This window comes from Petromyzon marinus, unplaced genomic scaffold, assembly GCF_048934315.1.
Source record: "Petromyzon marinus isolate PM22_M1 ecotype Great Lakes invasive population unplaced genomic scaffold, UKy_Petmar_22M1.pri1.0 PM_G_Scaffold_9, whole genome shotgun sequence".
Lineage (NCBI taxonomy): Eukaryota > Metazoa > Chordata > Hyperoartia > Petromyzontiformes > Petromyzontidae > Petromyzon > Petromyzon marinus.
The window spans coordinates 5,495,255-5,512,633 of NW_027423046.1; the positions used below are offsets into that span (position 1 = coordinate 5,495,255).

The 17,379-nt window shown below is 49.4% G+C and overlaps 1 protein-coding gene across 1 annotated transcript; it reads right to left on the reverse strand.

Annotated features, from left to right (window-relative positions):
- Positions 1-7,005: 7,005 nt before the first annotated feature.
- Positions 7,006-13,748, reverse strand: LOC142921818 (uncharacterized). The gene is made up of 3 exons (XM_076063154.1): positions 13,685-13,748; positions 12,088-13,009; positions 7,006-8,650 (listed from the first exon to the last, which is right to left on the reverse strand). The coding sequence occupies exon 2, from the start codon at positions 12,939-12,941 to the stop codon at positions 12,150-12,152; it is 792 nt and encodes a 263-aa protein (XP_075919269.1). The 5' UTR covers positions 12,942-13,009; positions 13,685-13,748; the 3' UTR covers positions 7,006-8,650; positions 12,088-12,149.
- Between the last annotated feature and the right edge of the window lie 3,631 nt (positions 13,749-17,379).

A 17,379-nucleotide genomic window follows, 5' to 3' on the forward strand; every position in this document is an offset into this window, starting at 1 on the left:
ACATAAAATCGTCGTGCCATCCGCCTTGCGATGCAAGGCCGTATGGGCGACGCATGAGCGTTTATTGCACCTGGGTGTTCATAAGACCATTGGGTTGTTGCGGTTGCAATTTTTCTGGCCGGGCATGCTGCGCGACGTCACTGACATTTTGCTGGGATGCACCCATTGTGCGCAACGTAAACCGCCGGCTAAACCGGCATGTCCACCCCTGCAACCCATTTCGGTCTCTTGTATAAATGAGTTGGTGGCTCTCGATATTTTGGGCCCTTTTCCTACTACGCCACGGGGTAATAAGTACCTTCTGGTTGGGGTAGAGTATTTTACACGGTGGCCTATGGCCTGGGCCCTCCCCAACCAGTCGGCGGCGGCCGTTGTGGACGCCTTTGTTCAAGGCTACGTCCTGGACAAGGGCGCACCAGAACGGTTGCTGACCGATCAGGGAAGACATTTTTCGGGAGCCTTGCTGACTGATGTGTGCCGCCTGTTGGGCACTAAGAAAGTGCGCACTTCGCCCTACCATCCCCAGACCGACGGCATGGTGGAGCGCCTTCATAGAACTCTCACCGCTATGTTATGCCATCAGGTCGATGAATCCCACCTCGATTGGGACTTGCAGGTTCCGGGGGTCCTCGCCGCATACCATATGGCACCTCACGCGGCGACGGGATTTTCCCCGTTCTTTCTAATGTACGGCAGGGATGCCTTTCCTCCCGCCGACGTTCGGCTGGAAATCGAACAGCCACCGCAAAAGTCAAAGCTCGTTGACCACTTGCGATTCAACCTCCGTAAGTTGGCCGAGGCACGGGAGGCCGCCATTGAAAATTCGGCTTCCCGCCAACGGGCGAATTTGCGACTGCGGGACCCTCGGTCGTACACGCATCGGTGGGCACCGGGAGACAGGGCATGGCTCCACTGCCCCCAGGTGCCGGTGTCCACGTCGGCCAAACTCCTCAGACCATGGCGAGGCCCGGTTGAGGTAGTGGAAGTCCTGCATCCCCAATGTGTTAAAATTAGCTGGGGACGGCGTCGCTGGTGCGTTCACCCCTCTCGGTTAAAACCCTTCGTCACGCCACGCGTCCCTCCACAACACACACGACATGGGGGCCGAGTGTGTGACGCGTCCGACGAGCCGGATGTTGCCCCGTTGGTGCCTAACCCACAGCGCAGGCGTGTCATTCCTCCTGCAGATGACGCGGGAGTGACGGCTCCATGCAGGCCACGTTCGGCCTCAATGGACCGTGGAGCAGCAGGTGTCCCCGTGGAGATGCCTAAAGGCCCACCGGATGCTCTGGCTCATCCTCCTCCTTCCCTTGTGCCGCCGACAAAGCCTGCCATCCCCTACGATGGTCCCGCGAAACGCACGCGCGCGAAATCTCGCCGGTTGTTGTAATGTTTTTTTGGCATGACTAGTGCCTTGTACATACGTTATGTTGTTAAGGGGGGTATTTATAGGGGTTTAATTGTTCTTGTTGTTCGTGAGGCACACTCACAATTCTTCTACCGTTGGTAATTTCGGAGTTTCCCATTGTTGCAGCCGGGACGGCTGGAGCTTCCGAAGGAGGGGGTGATGTAGAGGTGTTAACTACGCGCTGTTGCGTAACCTGCGTTGCCACCAGGGCAGTGCAGCATTACCCCTGGGTACAACGGTTGGGGTCAGTCGAGGTGAAACGGATCGTGGCCAGGGTTTGGTGCGAACCAATCAGATGGTTCCACGTGGGAATGTATGATTGGTTCTACCTGGCCACGAAGGGGTATAAGACGGGTGACCCAACGGACCTCGGGGAGTTCTCTCCCTGCACGAAGATAGAAGACTGGGCTGAAGCCTAGCTAGGACCTTGGACCAGCCTTTCAGCCCTTCTAAGGGCTAAGGCTCGGCATACCCAGTGGTCAGGACCCACCGGGCCAGCGGTGGGTCAGATAGCCTCCCCTAGGTCCTAGCCGGAGGACTAGGATAGCGGTAGACGTGTGAGTCCCGCCAAGTTCGGAGGTTGTACCTCCTTAGGTATCAAGGAGGTTAGCGGTAGACGTGAGAGTCCTGCCAGGTCCGGAGGCTGTACCTCCCTAGGGTATCGGGTGAGGGGACCGAATATCCCTCTGTGTGTGTTAAGCGTTGTATAAGGAAATAATACAATAACCAGAGTGTGCCTCCCAAAGAAGTCTGCTCGTCCTTACAACACTACACTATTATCAAACAAATAAGTTGCCAAATATTACAATGATAATGTTTGTGTGCAGATAAGAACTTAGGTTCATTGTTTACTATTCCCAAACAAATAAGTTGTCTGATATTACAATAATAATGTTTGTGTGCAGATAATAACTCGTGTTCATTGTTTACTATTATGAAACAAATAAGGTCGCAGATATTACAATAATTTTCTTTGTGTGCAGAAAAATACTTTTTCATTCTTAGGTTGCTACATGTTTCCTTTTTTAGCTGTGTTTTTATGACGCTGAGACCGCGTACTGCCAGTCTGTGATGTGGCTTGCTGCCTGCTGCTAATTTAGCTTTTGCCCATTATGAGTGTATGCCAGTCTATAATCTGTTGCCTGCTTCTTTACCTCACTCAGTGTACTGCCAGCCTTTCATGTCGACTGTATCCTGCTTTTTCAGCTGCTGCCCGTATTGCCAGCTTTTTATGTTGATTGTAGCTATGCTTATGTCATTGAGTCCACGTACTGCCACTCTATAATCTAGACTGTAGCCTGCTTCTCAACTTACCTGTGCATACTGATGCTCTTTCATGTACACTTATTTCAGCTGATTTCTTCTATGCATTTCTACTGTTTCGATTGCTCACGTCACACTATTTACTGATACGTAGTACTGCGATGCCATAGCTGTGCCATCATCGGGGATTGCTGTGCACGTCGATGTGTGTGTGATTTGATGTGTGTGTTTGAGTCCATATGTGTGTGCGTGTAGGACCATGCGTGTGTCTGTCTTTTTCTAACGGACAACCCCCGATGTGTGTGTGTGTAGGTCGATGTGTTTGTGTGTGTGTGTGTCAGTCCAAGGGTGCGTGTCAGTCCATGTGTGTGTATCAGTCGATGTGTGTGTAGGTCGATGAGTTTGTGTGTGTAGGTCGATGTGTTTGTGTGTGTGTGTCAGTCCAATGGTGCGTGTCAGTCCATGTGTGTGTATCAGTCGCTGTGTGTGTGTGTGTAGGTCGATGTGTTTGTGTGTGTGTGTCAGTCCAAGGGTGCGTGTCAGTCCATGTGTGCGTGTATCAGTCGCTGTGTGTATGTTAGTTGATGTGTGTGTGTGTTAGTCAATGTGTGTGCATGGCTCCATGTCAGTGTGTAAGTCAATGTGCGTTTGTGTGTCTATGTGTGTCAGTCGATGTGTGTGTGTACGTCCATGTGTATGTGTGTGTCAGTCCATATGTCTCTATGTTTATCCACGTGTGTGTGTGTAAGTCCATACATCTACTTTAGATACACATGTGTGTGTATCTAAAGTAGATCTCTGTGTGTCCATATGTGTGTAGGGCAATGTGTGTGTCAGTCTATTTACGTGTGTGCGAGTCTATGTGTGTGTGTGTGTAAATCGATATGTGTGCGTGGGTCCATGTGTGTGTATATACGTCCATGTGTTTGTGTGTCTTACTCGATATGTGTGTGTGTGTGTAATGACATGTGTTTTTACGTCAATGTGTGTGTGAGTTCACCTTTGTCTGTGTGTGAGTCGATGTGTGTGTGTGTGAGTCGCTATATGTGTGTATGTCGATATGTGTGTGTAACTCAATGTGTGTGTATCTAAAGTGGATGTCTATGTGTGTGCAAGTTCATATGTGTGTGTAAGTCGATGTCTGTCTGTGTGAGTCTATATGTGTATGTATGTGCGCGTGTAAGTCGATGTGTTTCTACGTGTGTGCGTCGATGTCTGTGTGTACGTTGATGTGTGTGTCTATCTTTTTCGCCCGGGCAACGCCGGGTACTTACCGCTAGTAAGTACATAGTTTAGTCCTTGTTCAGTGTCTACTCGGTGCTTCTTGGCTTGTCTCTTTTATTCATAAAAAATGGAGCATCTCTTGACACCGTCAAGCAATAGTCTGCAAGCATTGATGGGGCTCCATTGACCCCGATAGCGTTTCTCCATTATTGCAATGTCCTGGGTGAAATCGCTCGCGATGCTCGTTGCTCGCTGCTCCGCAATTCGGTGAGAAAAAATCTAGATGATGAGAGTGCAAAAAATGTATCTTTAGTGACATGGTGCAAACCAAGGCTTTTGTATGCCTTGAGGTTTTCCACCGACTCCCCTGTAGTTGCCTGCCTTGTTGTTTCCGAGAAAATGTTGCTACTAACTGGAAAGCTTTCCATGCCGTCTTTTCCTTTGCCACACAGCGCACTGTCAAATGCGTCATCCCGAAAAAGTTCACGAATCTGAGGACCAACAAAGACACCTTCCTTTATCTTAGCTTCACTTTGAGAATTTTTCCACAGAGGTACTTGGAAGTTGCTTGTGTTTGGTCCACGGCTTTGACAAAGTTCTTCATCAGACCCAGCTTGTGGTCTGATGATGGGGGGTGGTGGGTGCGTCAGCAGTTCTCCTGCTGCGTTTGTCTCACCTGAAGACGGTCGCTTGGGTTGCCATTGAAACGTCACGTGATCTATTTATTTTCTACCTACTACGTGACGACTTTACCGAAAGAACCAAAGGGTATGGATTGCTGCAGTCACGAAAGCTTAAAATGAAGATTGCTGTAGTTATAAATGGGTCTATTGCATTTTTTGTTATAATTATTTCTCAAAAAGGTATTTGTACTAAATTGCTGCCAAAAAACTACTTTGAATCCGTGACTCATCAAACGAGGATTCATACTTTCATGCAGATTTAAAGGTTGCTGGACCCAGTTGTATAGTGGAGGTGTTAGTCATGGCATAGCCTGAGTAAGCTGTAAATGTTGAGCTTTTTGTAATCTTCTATAGCGGATAAGTGACAATTTGCTATGAAGCATCGCTGTGTCCCAAGATCTTTAAAAAACATGGCAGGCTTCCAAATTCTAGATGAGTCCAAGTAATGTGCTGTTCAACCGAGCATGGGCAACAATCACATGCTGGTGACCTTGGCAATGGAGAGGAAAATCCCAACGTCTGTGACGGGGGCCATTCTCCATCGGAGAACCACTGTGGATTTCCACCAAAGTCTTACAGTGTTCACCAGCATGTGAACATATTAATTAAATAATTAGAGATACAATTTCAGTGATTAATAATGAAGATCAGGCAATGAAATCGTTCCGTTGTGTAGGCGCCAGGTGAATTATTGTATTGCAGAATCACGAGAGAAAGCGCCGCATTGGGAAGTCCTTTGTCCAGCAGCCGGTTAACCATGGAGCGTGGCTGAAAATTACGGTGAACACATTAGGACTTTTATAATGCAGTCACAGACACTAGGTCCCATGAATTTTAATGGCCATTCACTGGCACTGGATGCTAAATGTTTTCGAGTACAGAAGGAACAAGACCTGCTTTCAAATGAGCTGTAACAATAAAGTAATCCATATTCTTAGTTTTTTCGGTAAAGTCACGTTGAAGAGAACCAACAAAATAATAAAATATATATAAAACAATTTTTGTTTTATATTTATTTTATTATTTTGTTGTTTCTCTTCAACGTGACTTTACCGAAAAAACTAAGAATATGAATTACTGCAGTCACGAAAGCTTTAAATCAAAATTTAATAAAGTAATCCTCTACAACCATTAATTTGTGTAGTGCACTGTTATGTCATTAACCTGTTTCCCTCTTTATTCAAGAAAGGGATGCCAATCATCTCGATTTAAACAACCAACTGTTATGTTTTTGAAAGTGATACTAATTTTAAAAAAATAATAGATATCCAATCAGTATATACACTACCGCATTTTCCCGCATATAACCCACGGGGTATACCACTTTTTACAAACAAGACCCTGCGGGGTATATGGAGGTGCGGGCTATCCCAAAAATATTTTACACGTGTGACAAGTCATGACTCGTTTACAGTTTTTAATGGTAGGACTGTCCACTATGCAACACTTACCTTTGACTAAAGCACTGCTGAATAAACCACTCACACTAATATTGCACGTTATCAGGTTTTAAATGATTCGAATTGTTTGTACAATGAAATGATGTTTGAAGTGGGCGTACTTTGTTTACCGGCGACAGGAGAGCTGGGGGAGAGGTGGGGGGTGGGTGAGGCCACGGCGTTACCGTAGTGCCGCTATTGTCTGCGCAGTGCGCAATCTACCAGTGCTAAAACTATTTACTTATCTACCAGTTACGTGTTATTTATTTATTGGATATTTACTTTTCTTACTTATTTACTGTTTTAAGTTCACTCGTTTCTGGTTAATTTGTTTTCTTTGTGCAAGTTATGATTTTAATGTTAACAATTGATAGTGTAATGTATTACAAATGTAAACTTCGTTTTAATGATGGAATTAAGCTGCGGTAACGACGTTAAATCTATGAATGCATGCGGGGTATATGGAGGTGCGGGCTGTCTGAAATTTTGATTCAAAGCTTTCGTGACTGCAGTAATTCATATTCTTAGCTCTTTCGGTAAAGTCACGTTAAAGGGAAACAACAAAATAATAAAATATATATAAAACAATCAAAATTCTCACGACGTTTCGGCCATAACACAAACGGTTATCATCAGGTGTGAAAAACCAACGGCAAGAAACATTTGAAAGAAGTGTCGGTAGAATATCTGAAATTTGTTTTACACAAAATGCTATTTTTGCGGGGTATATGCGTCTGCGGGCTATATGCGGGAAAATACGGTACCAACCTTAAAATTGTATGTCGAGCACTCTAAAAACAGTCTTACTGCCCTAGACTTCATGCAGACATGTGAAACCTGGTCGTGTGATCACATGAAAGTGATAATAAAATTACTCATCTTGCTATCCCACCTATTTATGAAAGCCACCGTCAAGGAAATAACTCCATGTGTGGAATGTTCTCAATTCCCCAACCCACCAGCAAAGAAACAACACGAAACAAACTGCTTTATTTTACATTGTCGTCAATGTGTATTTAATTACAACACCGTAACGTCACACACCACCAGAGCATACAAAAGTGGGGCCAACACCAAAGAGCAATAATACGACACGATCTAACCCAAAAACAACGTCTATTATGGTCAACATTGGTCACGGAAGCCTACAACTTCTGAATGTTAATGTAGATGTTTATTGTTCACGTTATTCCTCGTTATTAAAGAAGCCTACTACTACTGGAAGTTAAACAGAATTGCAGACGTTTTTTTTTATTGGTCACTGGGTGTTGGCCGTGGGAAGGAATCGAACTCGGGTGTCCGGGGGTTCGTAGCGCGGCACAGTGCTGACCGCTACTACAACTACCGCTCCCCACCGCTCGTTCAAGCAGCAGCAGCAAGGCAATGACGAGCGTATATCACTCGCACTGAGACTTAAACATCATGAAACTATGTCCTAATTGGCATATAAAAAAAACAATCAAACTGTGTTGACTATGTAGATTAGTGACTGCAAGGGTTGCGATTCGAATCTACGCATCAATTAGATTTGAAGCTCAATGATACTGGTAGGAACCTCCTGGTTACACCACCAGCCCACAGGGGATTATTGTGTCCGTCCGTCCGTCGTGCATCCAAAAATGGGAGGGGTGGGGCTGGGTGGAGAGGGGAGGGTGGGGAGGGGCTGGGTGGGGAGGGGAGGGTGGGGAGGGGCTGGGTGAGGGGTGGGAGGGGTGGGGCTGGGTGGGAGGGGTGGGGCTGGGTGGGGAGGGGCTGGTCACCCCGTGGTGCCCTTATTAAACTCAACGTGTAACCTACTCACGCCAGCTAGTGCCCGCCCTCACAGTCGGGCATATTTGCGGAATACACCACGTGGTGCCGCCGTTGACCCTGGCCATTGACCGAGCAACCCAACGTTCCTACCAGCTCCCTCCGCAAGAGAATGTGTTTGTTCATAAACCCACTGGACTATTTGGTGACCAGGTGGACGGCGGAACAATTTCATTCTAGGAATGGATTGCGTCGAGTCAAATTGCATTCTGAGTGTGTGGCGTGTGCCAAGTGCATTCATTGCATGTGCGATGAAGACTTGTCACACTTATCTTGAGATGGTTTCTTTACTGTAGAAACGCGTTCACTCAAACAGGCGGAGACCTCCACTGCAACAGCCCCGATTCTCCCACGCATCTCCCCAATTCCCGAACGGTCTCGCTTGTTCCAGAGGCTCGCTCCACCGGCAGATTCTACCGTCGTTACCTCGTTCCCATAGCCCACCAGTCGAACGACATCAACATCTTTAACAACAAAATCAACATCATCAACATCATCAAAATCAACATCATCAACAACATCATAAACATCAACAACAAAATCAACAACGCCACAGCCACGACTGCTCCTACTACCGCTGATACTGCGGCCGCTGCGACAGACGCCACTGCTGCCACTGCTGCCACAGCTGCCACTGCTGCCACAGCTGCCACTGCTGCCACAGCTGCCGCTGACGCTGACGCCGCTGCTGCTCGAGGAATCTTTGTGACAGGAAGTGCTCCCTGTCCCAGCCGTCATTCTTGTAGCTGGCGTGGAGCTTGCGGTGAGCCCAGAGAGCGGTGAGCAAAGCCCTCGCTGCAAATACATCCTGGCTCCATGCCGTCCTGATGCAGCACACACACACACAGATGCACAAAGGTAAAGACAAAGATCCCCCGTGTAGCCTTAACAGACTGTAGGGGCGAGTGCTGTTTGCGAGCACCTATGAAGGCCGGCACAGTACACGAGGGGGTGGGTGGCCAGCACCACGCCCGGCCGCCTTTGTCTCCCCAGTGGCGATGTCTACACACAGCACCAGGTACTCATTTGAGGCTGAGTCGACCTAGGGGAGGCCCAGGACCGGGACCGGTTCAAATAATCGTCACCGGTGTTGGCCGTGAGCGGGAATCGAGTCGCCGGGTTCGTAGCGCAGTGTAGCGCTAACCACTACACTACCGCTCCCCAGACACACACACAGACACACACACATACACACAGACACACATACAGATACACACAGACACACACATACAGACACACAGACACACACACATACACACACACATACACAGACACACATACAGATACACACACAGACACACACAGATATACACACACAGATACACACAGACACACACAGATACACACAGACACACAGACACACACAGACACACACAGACACACACAGACACACACGGACACACACAGATACACACAGACACACACAGATACACACAGACACACACTGACACACACAGATACACACAGACACACACAGATACACACAGACACACACAGATACACACAGACACACACAGACACACACAGAGATACACAGACACACACACACACAGACACACACACAGACACACACACACAGACACACACACACAGACACACACACAGACAACAACAACAACCGCCATTCGCCACTAAGTGGCGGTGACGTCACCACGACGCTTGTGCCAGGCTATGTGCACCCTGAGGCCACGTGAAGTGTCGAACGCCCGCTGGCAGGAGGTCACGGGGCAGACCCAGGTGCCACGGGTCGACTGACTGAGATGACTGGCTGATGCACCACCTGTGCCCCCTACTGTGCCAACCTGCTGTGCTTTAGCCACCCGGCGCTCCGCTCGTTGTTCTGAGCGTCGCTCCTCCGCCCTCCGTTGTTGTTGGAGGGCGACTGCCTCCAACTGCCCAGTAGCATCCTTCACGAGCCTCCTCCACAGAGGCCGATCTTGACACCGCTGGTACCAGTCATCGGCAAGTCCACTCAGCTCCACGTCCTCCTGTACCACATCACTCCATCTCTTCTCTAGCCCGTGCCGCGCCCGCTTAGCCCCCTCAATCCGGCCGAACAAAAGCTGTTTCGGCATGCGGTGGCTGGGCATGCGGGCTACATGACCCAGCCATCGCAGCCTTGCCTGCCGGAGGAGCTCACCGATGGGACCTTGCCCAGATCTTTCAAGGATTTGTGAGCTCCTCACACAATCCAGTCTGGTTAAACCCAGGATGGATCGTAGGCAGGCCAGCCTAACTGTTTCTAACCGGTGAAGATGTTCCATTAGGGGGGTCCACGTTTCGCAAGCGTAGAGAAGGGAGGGAATGACCGTGGCCGAGAAGACCTGAAGCTTAGTGCGGAGCGATAGAACAGGTAGCTTCCACACAGCGTCACGCAACCGATGAAAAGATATTGCTGCTCGACTGATTCGGAGTGAGACCTCTGCTGTTAAACTGGAGCCGGTCATGAGCACACTGCCCAGGTATGGGAAACTCATACTATTTGGTTCTATTCGGTAAAGTCCCGTAGGTAAAAAATAAATATGGGAATCTCTCTACTCTCTCCACAACTGCCCCATCACCGATTGGGAGTTGTGGGGGTGGAGTGTCCGATGGTACAAAATACCCAGGCAGGTGCTTAGTTTTGGTGGGGGTGATGGTAAGGCCCCATCTCTTAGTGGCACGCTCCAGTCTCAGCAGCCAGCATCTCCAACTCCTCCTCTGAATGAGCAGCAATTACCAAATCATCGGCATACATAACGTGGTTGAGCAATAGGGAGCCATCCCTTGACCACACCTGGGCATCGATCAGACTCCCTTATATCTGTACCAAATGGAGATTCCCCCGGTACAGCTATTGAAGGCTTCACGAACTACGTGGTCAAAATAGATGTTAAATAATGTGGGAGCCAGAGGACATCACTGTCGCACCCCGGCCACGAAGTTCTACCCGGGCCCGCTCACCATCATGAAGATCCTTAATGACCATGAGCAGAGGGTTAGGGACTCCAAAAGCACTAAGAACAAACCAGAGCCCAGGCCTACTGATGGTATCATAGGCCTTGAGCAGGTCAAAAAAGCAGAGATGTAGAATTTCCTACACTTCTGCTGTAGCAGACCGATAGAAAATATGGCATCTTTGCAGGACCGTCCTTTCCTGAAACCGCAATGGGGCTCTGCAAGCCTCGCCTCAGCGTGCCTGGCAAGGCGATGTTGAATAATCCTTGCCAGGACCTTTCCCGGCACACTGAGGCATGAGATGCCCCTGTAGTTGTTACAGTCTGTGCGGTCCCCCTTCTTAAAGAGGGGGACCACCAGGGCATCCTTCCAATCCTGCGGAACCCGTCCAGTGGTCCAGACTGCTGTTATGATGTCATATAGGGCAGTCTGTGCACAAACGCCACCCTCCCTCAGCATTTTGCTTGGGAGATAATCTCTACCCAGTGCCTTTCCTGGTCTCAGACTCCGGATCGCCTTCAGTACTTCTTCAACAGATGGCACCTCAGCCAGCCACTCACAGGGGGTGACTTCCTCTTCCAATATATGAGGCACCGCAGCCTCAGCAGGGTTATCCCCACTTTGTCCCACGATGTTTTCCAGGTTGGGGGATTTCCCCTCCCCTAGGACCTCCCAAAAAATGCTCAGCAAATCTTCAAACCTGTTCCTGGGGGTCGGAGATTGGATCACCGTTTTTTCCCCTAATGATGGTAATAGTTGTGGCACTGCAGGTTACTTTTTTGATGGAGTTAAATATAGATTTGTGATCACGGGCCACTGAGGCAGACTCAATCTCCTCAGCACCCCGCGACCACCACCCATCCTTGCAGCACCTCACGGCTCTCCGAACCTCCGAGCGAAGGCTGCGGTAAGCCTCCTCATTCTCTGACGTTGTTGTTGGAGGGCGACTGCCTCCAACTGCCCAGTAGCGTCCTTCACGAGCCTCCTCCACAGAGGCCGATTTTTACACCGCTGGTACCAGTCATCGGGAAGTCGACTCAGCTCCACATCCTCTTGTACCACGTCACTCCATCTCTTCTCTAGCCCGTGCCGCGCACAGACAAAGATACCCCGTATAGCCTTAACAGACTGTAGGAGCAAGTGCTGTTAGCGAGCGCCTTTAAAGGCCAGCACGGCACACGAGGGGGTGGGTGGCCAGCACCATGCCCGGCCGCCTTTGTCTCCCTAGCGGCGATGTTTACACATCGCTCCAGGTACTCATTTGAGGCTGAGTCGACCTACACACACAGACACATATCCTTGTGCGCCCCACCCATGGTCTCACCTGGTCGTCGTCCTCACGGTCAGTGAGCAGCGTGAGGAGTGAGCGCGGCGTCCCAGCCGCCCTCACCACCGCCACCGCCCACTCCTCGGGTTGCTCGCAACCACCACCGCCACCACCGCCACCACCACCACCAACACCACCACCACCGCCACCACCACCACCAACACCACCCCCACCACCACCATCACCACTGCCACCACGGCCACCACCCCCACCAACACCACCACCACCACCGCCACGACCGCCACCACCACCACCAACACCACCACCACCGCCACCACCACCAACACCACCACCCCCACCACCACCAACACCACCACCGCCACCAACACCACCACCGACAACACCACCACCACCAACACCACCGCCACCAACACCACCACCAACAACACCACCACCACCAACACCACCACCGCCACCACCCCCACCAACACCACCGCCACCACCGCCACCAACACCACCACCCCCACCACCACCAACACCACCAACACCACAGCCAGCGGCGGTGGTGTTGGTGGTGGTGCAGCAGCAGCAGCGTCTGAGAGCGCCCAGGAAGCCGCGCCACCAGCGGCACAGCGGGGAGCCAAGCGGCAGTGCGGCAGCAGCAGCAGGGACAGCAGCAGGAGCAGCAGCAGGGACAGCAGCGGCAGCGGCGGCAGGGGCAGCAGCAGCAGGGGCAGCAGCAGCAGGGGCAGCAGCAGCAGGGACAGCAGGGACAGCAGCAACAGGGACAGCAACAGCAGGGACAGCGGGGGCAGCAGGGGCAGCAGCAGGGGCAGCAGCAGCAGGGACAGCAGGGACAGCAGGGGCAGCAGCAGCAGGGACAGCAGGGGCAGCAGCAGCAGGGACAGCATCAGGGACAGGGTGCGGAGCGTGAGACAGGAAGGCCGCGTTGGCCATGGTGGTGACAAAGTCCCTCGTCCTGGGGGGGAGGGAGGGGGAGTGGGGGAGTGGTGAGTGTACTTGTGGTGAGTAGTGGTGCGTGTACTAGTGGTGAGTGTACTAGTGGTGAGTGGTGAGTGTACTAGTGGTGAGTGTACTAGTGGTGAGTAGTGGTGAGTAGTGGTGAGTGGTGGTGAGTGTACTAGTGGTGACTGGTGGTGAGTGGTGAGTAGTGGTGAGTGTACTAGTGGTGAGTGGTGAGTAGTGGTGAGTGTACTAGTGGTGAGTAGTGGTGAGTGTACTAGTGGTGAGTGGTGAGTGTACTAGTGGTGAGTAGTGGTGAGTGTACTAGGGGTGAGTAGTGGTGAGTGGTGAGTAGTGGTGAGTGTACTAGTGGTGAGTGTACTAGTGGTGAGTAGTGGTGAGTGTACTAGTGGTGAGTGTACTAGTGGTGAGTAGTGGTGAGTGTACTAGTGGTGAGTGTACTAGTGGTGGGTGGTGAGTAGTGGTGAGTGGTGAGTAGTGGTGAGTGTACTAGTGGTGAGTGTACTAGTGGTGAGTGTACTAGTGGTGAGTGGTGAGTGTACTAGTGGTGAGTGTACTAGTGGTGAGTAGTGGTGAGTGTACTAGTGGTGACTAGTGGTGAGTGTACTAGTGATGAGTAGTGGTGAGTGTACTAGTGGTGAGTAGTGGTGAGCGCTGAGTGTAAACTCACCAGGCGATGCTGAACCCCCCGGACCCGGATCCAACTCCACATGACGAACCGGTTCCAAACACAAGTCGACAAGGAATTGATTCAGACTCTAAGTCGATTCCTCATGCAATTCAATGAGCAATCGATTTCTAATACAACTCTACAATCCGATTCCCCGTGCAAGTCAATGGGAGTCGATTCTTAATGCGATTAAAAAGGAGTCGAATCCTCACGAAACAATGTTGAGAATCAATTTGTACGGTGGAGTCACGGAGGTAAAATAAAATAAAACAAAATAAAAGAAAACAATTAAATCACGACGTTTCGGAGGCAACACAAGTCTCCTTCTTCAGGTGGAACAGACACACCGGAACATCAGTGTCAAGTGGACAGCTCAGTGACACAGAATTAGTAAAGTTGGACTACATGTTTATTTCTCGAAAGCATTTTGGCTGTAGACCAGTGTAACAAGTCAAAAATTTAACTGGAGGCTTTATTTCTTCCAGCAGAAGACACATGATATGGTAGCTGCAGTAAGCCACCCACCGCCGACACACACACACCCACGTGTATTTGTGGATGCACTAAGCCGACACACACACACACACCTGTACTTGTGGTTGCACTAAGTCCGACACACACACACACACACCTGTACTGGTGGATGCACTAAGTCCAACACACACACACACCGACCCACCTGTACTTGTGGATGCACTAAGTCCGACACACACACACACCTGTACTTGTGGATGCACTAAGTCCGACACACACACACACCTGTACTTGTGGATGCACTAAGTCCGACACACACACACACACCGACCCCCCTGTACTGGTGGATGCACTAAGTCCGACACACACACACACCGATCCACCTGTACTTGTGGATACACTAAGTCCGACACACACACACACCTGTACTTGTGGATGCACTAAGTCTGACACACACACCGACCCACCTGTACTTGTGGATACACTAAGTCTGACACACACACACACCTGTACTTGTGGATGCACTAAGTCCGACACACACACACACACCTGTACTTGTGGATGCACTAAGTCCGACACACACACACCCACCTGTACTTGTGGATGCACTAAGTCCGACACACTCACACACCGACCCACCTGTACTTGTGGATGCTAAGTCCGACACACACACACCTGTACTGGTGGATGCAGTAAGTCCGACACACACCTGTACTTGTGGATGCACTAAGTCCGACACACACACACACCGACCCCCCTGTACTGGTGGATGCACTAAGTCCGACACACACACACACCGACCCACCTGTACTTGTGGATACACTAAGTCTGACACACACACACACACCTGTACTTGTGGATGCACTAAGTCCGACACACACACACACACCTGTACTGGTGGATGCACTAAGTCCGACACACACACACCGACCCACCTGTACTTGTGAATGCACTAAGTCCGACACACACACCTGTACTTGTGGATGCACTAAGTCCGACACACACACACACACACACCTGTACTTGTGGATGCACTAAGTCCGACACACACACACACCTGTACTTGTGGATGCACTAAGTCCGACACACACACACACCTGTACTTGTGGATGCACTAAGTCCGACACACACACACACCTGTACTTGTGGATGCACTAAGTCCGACACACTCAAACACCGACCCACCTGTACTGGTGGATACACTAAGTCCGACACACACACACACACACCTGTACTTGTGGATGCACTTAGTCCAACACACACACACCCACCTGTACTTGTGGATGCGTTAAGTCCGACACACACACACACCGACCCACCTGTACTGGTGGATGTCCTCGAAGGACTTGGAGTTGTTGATGACGAAGACGCAGAGGAAGCGCTGGCGGTCGGAGACTGAAATGGTGGCGGCTGAGGAGCTTGTTCACTAGCTCACTCCTTGTTTAAAAATGTTGCTTTGAAGGTCTCGCTCTCAAAATAACGCTCCCAAATAATCAACAGATATTGGTAGTGTGCTGCTATCGACCGCCTAGTGGGAAGGATGTTGAAGCTGCGTCTGCACTGAGAGAGCTTTTTGGGCGCCTCCCTAAAGGTGAAATAGTTTTAGTGGGTGATCTAAATTGGAATTGGCTAAACCCGCCGGCCGTGGCCACACATTTTGCAGATGAATTTAATCTGTTTCAATTAATAAATGTCCCCACAAGACCCAACCTAAAATATTCGGGACAGTCAACTCTGCTTGACGTCCTATTGACATATGCCCCTCACAATTTCACACTGACTGGTGTTCTGGGTAATAACCTTAGTGATCACTCCTTCATTTTTGGAGTGAGATCATCAGCCAGACCCAAAGCCCCCCTAAATTGGTTGAGAAGCACTCTATGATCACTTCAGCACTCAGGCATTTGCTAATAATGTGCTTCACTCGGATATTGACAAGGTCTGTGATATCCCCAACCTGATTACGGCTTGGGAGACTTTCAGGTACACGTTTCTCCAAATTCTTAACAAACATGCTCCGTTGGTTAGATTTAAAACTAAATGCAACCGCCCACCATGGTTTGATCATTTGATTACAAAGCTAATGAAAACTAGGGACAAGGCTTGGGCATGTGCTGAGAAAAGTAATTTGGTCAATGACTGGCTAGAATACAGGATTTTAAGGAATAGATGCGTCAAAAAAATACGGCATGCAAAAAATGCCTACTTTTCCTCCACTCTCCTGGAATCACATGGAAATGCCAGGATTTTCTTGAAAACAAATATATCGAAAAGGCATCCAAAACAGACAATCTGCCCGTTGAGCTTAACCGAAATGGGGAATATTTTTCAGATCCCCAAAAAATAGTTGACAATTTTAACCTTCATTTTTCTGAAGCTGGTAATCTTTTTTTATAATGTATTGGGAGTCACCTCTGCTCATGCAAATTCCTACACCCCTGTCCAAACATTAAACGAATTTAGTTTCCAGACAATCCACGAAAGTAATGTTCTGAAACAACTGTCTTACCTCAAAGGGTCTTCCTCTTCCGGAGCAGATAGTACTCCCGTCTTTGCTCTACTAACTGTTGGTCACCTAATATACAAACCTATAGCCCATATTTTCAACCTGTCCATCAAAGAAGCATCAGTTCCTCTAGAATGGAAACATTCCTATGTCCGTCCACTTCACAAAGGGGGCCCTAAAGATGATCCAAATAACTACTGACCTATCTCAATTTTGTCCCCGTTGATGAAAATTTTTGAAAAATTATTGACCTACCAAATTAGCAGTTTCCTGTCCACCAACAATCTACTACATCTAAAACAATCTGGGTTCAGAAAAAAATACAGCACCACATCTGCTGCATTAGACTCTCTGAATCACATTTACAGTAGCCTTGATAATAAGCAGTACTGTACCTGTCTTTTTCTAGACCTGTCCAAAGCTTTTGATACAGTAGACCACAACACCCTGCTTAGTAAATTAAGTTGCCTCGGTTTTTCCGAAAACACAGTAAAATGGTTACAAAATTACCTCTTTTCTCGCACCCAAACTGTATTCACAGATGGTTGGAGGTCAAACAGTGTTAAGATAACAAAAGGGGTTCCACAGGGTTCCATCCTCAGCCCCCTTTTCTTCTCTCTTTATGTCAATGACTTGGGCACTGACCTGGATCATTCCAGGGTAAATCTTTTTGCAGATGACACAATACTGATTACTGCTGGCCGCTCTCCGGATG

Excerpts from the sequence above, each read along its gene's own strand:
- LOC142921818 (XM_076063154.1), bottom strand. The coding sequence starts at position 12,941 with ATGCTGTCCCTGCTGCTGCTGCCCCTGCTGTCCCTGCTGCTGCTGCCC.